The following is a 6,950-nucleotide window of genomic DNA, read 5'->3' on the forward strand; positions in this document are numbered from 1 at the left end:
TATAAAATAACGTTTTCGTCGCATAAGCCTCTGCCATAATATTCGTAATGCAAACTGCAATAAATTGGGATTCGCAGATATACGATATCATTGATACAAGACTAAAGGCTATCGGCAAATGACTCAGTGAATTGCACCTTTGTCCCTAACGTCTCTAGTGTCAATGGTTGGTCAGTTTATAAAAATACTCTACAGTATCCATTCGTTTCTCATAGATCGTGTTCTGGGACACGGGCCTCGGCAACTACGGCGCTGCCCTGATGGGTTATCGTCTGCCGAACGTCGAGGAGATACCCGAGCTGCAGCCGGCGCGCTCTTCTAGATTCCAAGTCATTGAAATAAAAGACGACGACGAGGATTAGTGGCCAAAGATGTGTCGAGGCTAAACATACTTAGATAGGAAAATATTGAGACTATTTACTTACAGCCTTATAAAAAAATTACCAGTGGTCAGACAAAGCTTTTTAAATGCTTAAGACGAAAGGGACTACCCCTTTGCCGCCTTTTCATGCAAACGTAGTCTCCCTTATCCCTTCTTGATATTAATAATTTTGAAAATATTTTGACACAATTTGATGTAAATTTGTATATCAACCACAGCTACGTCCTTCGATCAACACCTGAAAGGGAGTCGGTATTCGCACTATTTCCCTCTGCCGAATCACATGCTCAACTGGTCATATCGCAGTGCGTATTGTGACTCGTCCGTACACAATCGTACGTAAAAGAGATCGAGGTAATATACGTAAAAGAGATCGAGGTGTGCAAGATTTGTCTATGACGGGTGTAATTTTATATGTATTTGTGTCGTTATTACAAATTGGATTTAATGTAGTGCGTGAGAAATGCGACTGTGTGCACGTTTTCCAGATTTGTACGGTAAGATATCGCTTGGGCTCCTCCCTTCTGACGTATCGGAAGTCAGTGTTGCTCGAATATCATTTAAGTGCATTTAAAAATGTAATATAAAAAAAAGTCAAACGAAGGGGCATAGTTATACAACAGATTGTCTAAGCACACTTTCACGATTGCTACTGTTAATATTGATCTGTCTTTCACTGGAAGAGATCCCTGTCAGGGATAAGTTCTTTTTTATGTTAACCTGTTTATGTGCAATAAAGTGACATACACACATACATACTTTCTATACTTATTGTTAATATCCAGTCATCAATTTGAGGACTACGTTTGTATGGAAAAGTGGTCGTCACCTTTCCTCTGAACATTCCACTACTTATTTGGTACAAATAATAGTGTACCTCTAGTTTAACTTTAACGTTGGCCAAGCTATGACCATTTTATAATTTTTATCTAGTGGAAATATACATAAATATTAATGTATGAGAAGATCAACAGGACTTGTAACAATTGGGAACAATACATTTTTTATTGTTCATTCGTTATTTTTTTATAATATGACATCTACATAAATACGATGAAGTCTCCATTTGTACATTTACAAACAAAAGAATTAGCAGGTATATTCTCAGGGCCAACACTCAAAGTATAATTAGGTGCGAAAGCAAATTCGAATACGAATTCACGAGTTTAAGGTTCACCCGAGTCGCTTGGGTAGATACCAATTTCGCGCCCAGATGCTTCTTTGGTTTATGTTGTTTGACGTGGTATACAAAAACTTCTTTCTTCTTGCTGAGCCTGGGTTATAACCACGAACCACTTTGTTCATTCATCTATTTGCCTCTATACCGCTTGAATATGTAAAAGCGTTAAAGAGATAAACAGCCAATTCTGTCGTTCAAACTGATAAGGCTACGTTCACACGGCGTCATCGAATACCGTAGTGACAGCAAAACTTGTACGGGAACTTACAAAATCATTCACAAGGCGTCTACGCGGGAGCTTTCGAAGAGCGAAGCCGTCTAGCCGTCGATTTGCCTTACTACATGTTAATTTACTTCTTGCCTCGCGCAGCTGAACTGGAATGAACTGTCGCCTACGATATTTCCGGATCTATATGACCTTCAAAACTATAAGAAAAGAGCGTACTCCCATATTAAACGCCTGCAACGCATTTAAAGAGCGTTTTACCTATTTCTCCTCCGTCAGGCCTTCACGGAAATATCTACTTGTTCCCCATCCATCATCTACAAATTTTTATAATGACTCTTTCACTTTTCGAGCTGTTCGGCTGTGGAACAGCCTGCCTTTAGATATTAGATGTGCGAAAACTCTTCAAAGCTTTAAAACCCTACTGAAAAATCATTGATTGTCTCTTTCTTAATGTGCCGCTGTGTTATATTGTGTATATATGTATGTATATTTAGATATGTATCTAATATTTATTTATTTTAATATTGGTATGTATTGTTATATTTATATGTTTATTTACATTGTAAATGTACCTACTGTATGTACTGTCTGCTTAATGTATGTGTAATTTTCCTATTCCTCTAATTAATTCATGCACTACCTGTTATAAAAACTTACTGTTCTTTATATCCTGCTACCCTAAGGTTGTCTGGAAGAGATCGCTTACACCGATAAGACCGCTTGATGCTCTTTACATTGTAAAGCTGTTTTTAAATTTGTTATCTTTGTGGTGCAATAAAGAATATTTACTTACTTACAACCACTCTAGTGTTGCAGGTTCCTTGGCGATGGTAACCGATTACCATCATGCGATTCGTCTGCTCGTTTGCCTTCTATATCATAACAAAAAATCTTAAAGTCATGTCATGAACTACACTAATGGTATAGAAAAATAAGTAAGTATAGAATGCTTACTCCATACATAAGTTTTCTTACCAAAACGCTTATTATTTTCGTAGTCGACATCTAGCGTCAAGTAGCGGAATTATCAGTACCGCTACTTGACACTAGATGTGTATTGCATTGTGTGTAGATAATTGTATTTTTATATCTCAATAATTTACAATTAATATTACACGCAGAAGGAGTTTTATTTGTGTTCTGGTTAATCCGGTTATAATATTAGCTGAAAATTGTTGATCATTAGACTTTTCGTTCGTCGCGACATCTATTGTTAAGTAGCAGTACTGATAAATCAGCTACTTGACGCTAGATGTCGACTACGAAAATAATAAGAGTTTTGGTTGCAAAACTGATGTATTATGGAGGCTCACTCAGTCTATGCGTACTTATATCTCTATGCTAACAGTTAGTTCTGTTAAGTCACACGAACCCATCACCAAAAAGCAGCTCTCATACAATTACGCCAAGTTACGGGAGAATCTAGATCCGGAATAGGACGACGTAATGGTTTTTCGGCTTTCGATACTGTGTCTACTAGTCAATTATAACATGTGAAATAATTTCATAAATATCCGTTATTTACAGCCAGTTTCATTGATAGATCAAACAAAGAATAGGTACCTACAACATTCGTTACATATCGTATGTAATGAATTTTATAAGATTATAATATATTATAGTACATAATACCTACTAAAAATCTCTTCATAAACCACAGCACGAGGATCGTTGGTCGTGACCGTATTAATACTACGGTAAATGTGTGCCAGTATATCAGTAATCTCTATCGCAATACTCTGCAAAGTGAGCTCAAACTAACCAAGTGCGCTTAGAACTCTGCCCGCTGCGGGTACCGACTGGTATATTAAATCTGTGTAAAAGTTCAACGGACTACCTTCGGACGTACTCGTAAAGGAAAAATGGTATTTAGAAAGGTTACTCGAATATTATACCTATAATCTTGCTGTGTCAAAAACTACACACCTCAACCCTTTTGTTTGTTTCGTTGTAAGTAAAGAAAACTTTGGCAATGGCGTTTTTGTTGTGTCTTGTTAAGTAACAGAGACTCAACGATTGGGTATAGTATAGCAGAGGTATTTTTTTGCTGTAAGGTTACAATCCAAGGAAGAATCAGTGAACTCCATTGTATGAAGAAATGGCAGCGATGTATTCTCAGAAAGTATCGTGCCATACTCTATGCCGTGCAACTCACGAGTAGGTACCTACATCCTGGGTAATCTAAAATTAGAAAAAAATTGTCTCTTGCCTCATCCTTGCACTTTCAGGTAGGTTTGCCTGAAACTCTTTTTGATTTCATTACCCATAGGTATTATAAATTATATTCAAAAGTGAACTGTGCAAAACGCGGTATTTTCAATTTTAGCTCGGTATTGGTGTTAGTAAAATGAGCTTAGATAGAATGGATAATAGTAACTTTATGGTTTATGACTTGAGATCCTGCATCCTCTTTCTCCTCAGGGTTAATGAAAGAGATGCTGTCAGCGGCTATCGCTTTATGCGTAAACGCCCACATTCCTGCCATCACCGGTATCTTCACCACTAGCCGTTTGCACCAGGTCGCTGAGGAAATGGGTTTTCGCAAGTACCATGAGATATACTACAAGGACTATAAAGTAGATGGCAAGGTGTGTACGTCAACGAAGTAGATGAGTCACGCCCGTTGACAGTCAACGACGCAAGACTGTTGCCAAATACACTTACGCCCGATTCGAACTTTAAGATACGTCAAATATTAGGTCTAGATACGATATGGATATTCATCAAACAAAACGTCACTTGACATTGACATATCCGATCCACATGGTATCTAGACCTAATATTTGAGTTCTAATCGGGCGGCTAATTTGATTTAACTTGTTTTCTTTTCTTACCACTTCAAATGTAGGAAGATCTCGTTCTTATGTGTCTTAATGAATTAATATTTAGCGTTGTTTATTCGTGGCTTTCAGATTAATTTCGAGCTTTATTTCAAGCAAGTACCTACTTAATAATAAGTTCATACATACCTTGTAAAAATGAAGATTGTTTGTTCTTTGAGTAGATGAAATCAAAACGCCCGTATATTTCCAATGATTTTGATGATTTTCATTGTCAATTCAATGAATGATATAGACATTTTATTGTATTGTATTTTTTATATTATTATACACATAATGTACCTTTCTATCAGGTAGCGTTCGAAGACGTTGGCAGCGGCAACCACGGGTCAGCATTAATGGCATATCGCATCCCTGAGGTGGAGGAACTACAAGAAGTGGAGGCACAGCACTCTTCGCGGTTTAATATCCAGTCCCTCGAGGAGGAGTCCGATCCCTCGATAATTCCGCATATGGTGTAGAGGTTGTCTAAAATTAAGCCAAAAGTCCATCCTGCCTACTCTACCTCGTCCTCGTCAAACATGTTTTAATTAACCGCTGAGGACGTAACATAAAATTGTGCAGTAATGTAGAAGTATTAACAAAAAGGTATTATTATTTGTCGCAACGTCATTTTTGTAAGGGTGTTCACGACGCGATGATATGACGACTGTTCTGCAACTCGAAATTCATGGGTCCGAATGGCAAACATGTAATGTTAGAAGCCATCGAAAGTGGAAACCATGAGAAAGCATTAGGGCAGCATTAAAGGCGTATCGCATCTCAAAGGGGGAAAACTACAAGCATTCGCCGCGGTTTAGCTTCCCGGCCCTGTAACGAAGGTTCGGAGTCAGTTCAACAGCCGACTTATAATATGGATGTGCAAGCTGTGCAAATCTTGTTTCTCATAAGACATTGAGTGTCGTTGATTTGGCTTTATGAAAAGTTTTTACATTTTTAGAAACTATATTTGAACTATATTTCCTAATTGAAAATTGTTCAATTTATTATCTATTTAATATTGGTAATAATAATAATGTCAACTTACATAACTAGCACAAATAACATAAAAAAAGAAATTAAAATTACAACATATTAATTAAAATACATTAGCTACTCCACATATAAATAAAGTATAAAGTAAAAATACAAAGTTATACAAACACAAAAATCTTAACCTAAACTGAACTAAATCCTAAATCTAACAGACATACAAAAACTATCCGCACAACTCGCCCCGCGCCCCTCCAGATGCAAAGGAGCCCATCACGCTCGCTGCGTTGCCACGTTGAACGGCGATGGACAACCTCTGCATCAAAAACGACCCGGAGCGAGGGTCATGACCACACTCCCGCATGCGTCTGCCCACTTCACCAATAAATGTCTTGGCCTCATCACACCAACAGCCCGTGGTTTCCACGGCAAGAGGGACAAATATGTAGCTCGCCAGCGCTGCGTACTTCGCCCGCTTTCGAACCGACGCCAGCTCAGCTGCTGCTCCCGCCGAACGCATGGTTCGGTTAATATGAGAAACAGCAAAAGTATTAACGCACGTAGCGTCCCACAGCAGACATCTGCCCCTCTCCCACGGGACCAAGGTCAACCCGTCTGGCCTCTTCCCATCAGACCTACTAAGACCCGGCGGCTCCAGCACACAAGGTACATTTGCCGAGACCAATGCCCTCCGGATGATATCATTTAAGGCGTGGTGGCGTGGGTACCTTCCTGCACACCGACAACAACTTAAGGCGTGATGGCCGTCCCTCTCCACCATAGAGCCGCAGATGCATACATGAGGTTCACACACCTCACAGCCCAGGCGAAGAGCCACAGCCACCCGCATCGAGTCATTATCAAGGAGCGTACCTAAATGCGGAGAAGGAAGCGCCTGAAGCCAAGCCCCAGACTCTGGCCTCGACACGGCGTTGAGCCTCGCCCTATCCACTCCCGTCGCATTCTCCATTAAGCCATCGAACGCACGCTTCACCCCTATATCATCCCATGAGCGCTGGCGGTCCAGTCTGTCTGGCACGGGCGTACCCGGATTGAGAGCCGACCAAACCGTCCAAGCATCCGCAGCATAAGGTATGGCTACCTCGTCACCATTCGAAGATAAAATTTGAGTGACAAGGCCGCCAACCGCAGCCGCCGATGCCAAGAAGGCCGGCAGGCTCACATCCCGCGCGCGCCGAACTCCCAGACCACCGGTCCGAACGGGAAGTGAGGCCAGATCCCATTGATTTGAATTAAGGGAGACATTCAGCAATAATTCCACAGACTCCTTTAACACGCCGTCAAAGGAGTCAATATGCGCGGGGTAAAGCCAAGTTGGTACGGTGC

The 6,950-nt window shown here is 40.2% G+C and overlaps 1 protein-coding gene across 4 annotated transcripts in view; it reads left to right on the top strand.

Moving 5' to 3' along the window:
- Positions 1-5,575, top strand: part of LOC133516407 (uncharacterized) — a 60,538-nt gene extending 54,963 nt beyond the window's left edge. For 2 of the 4 annotated variants that reach the window (XM_061849325.1, XM_061849324.1), the window contains exons 5-6: positions 4,213-4,379; positions 4,925-5,575. In XM_061849325.1, the coding sequence (XP_061705309.1) occupies positions 4,213-4,379; positions 4,925-5,092 (335 nt within the window). In that variant the 3' untranslated portion in view covers positions 5,093-5,575. Of the gene's footprint in view, positions 1-215; positions 1,397-4,212; positions 4,380-4,924 lie in introns of those variants that run through there. The other 2 variants (XM_061849327.1, XM_061849326.1) reach the window with 2 other exon arrangements.
- The last annotated feature ends 1,375 nt before the right edge of the window (positions 5,576-6,950 follow it).

Source organism: Cydia pomonella, chromosome 3 (assembly GCF_033807575.1).
Source record: "Cydia pomonella isolate Wapato2018A chromosome 3, ilCydPomo1, whole genome shotgun sequence".
In the NCBI taxonomy this organism is placed as follows: Eukaryota; Metazoa; Arthropoda; class Insecta; order Lepidoptera; family Tortricidae; genus Cydia; species Cydia pomonella.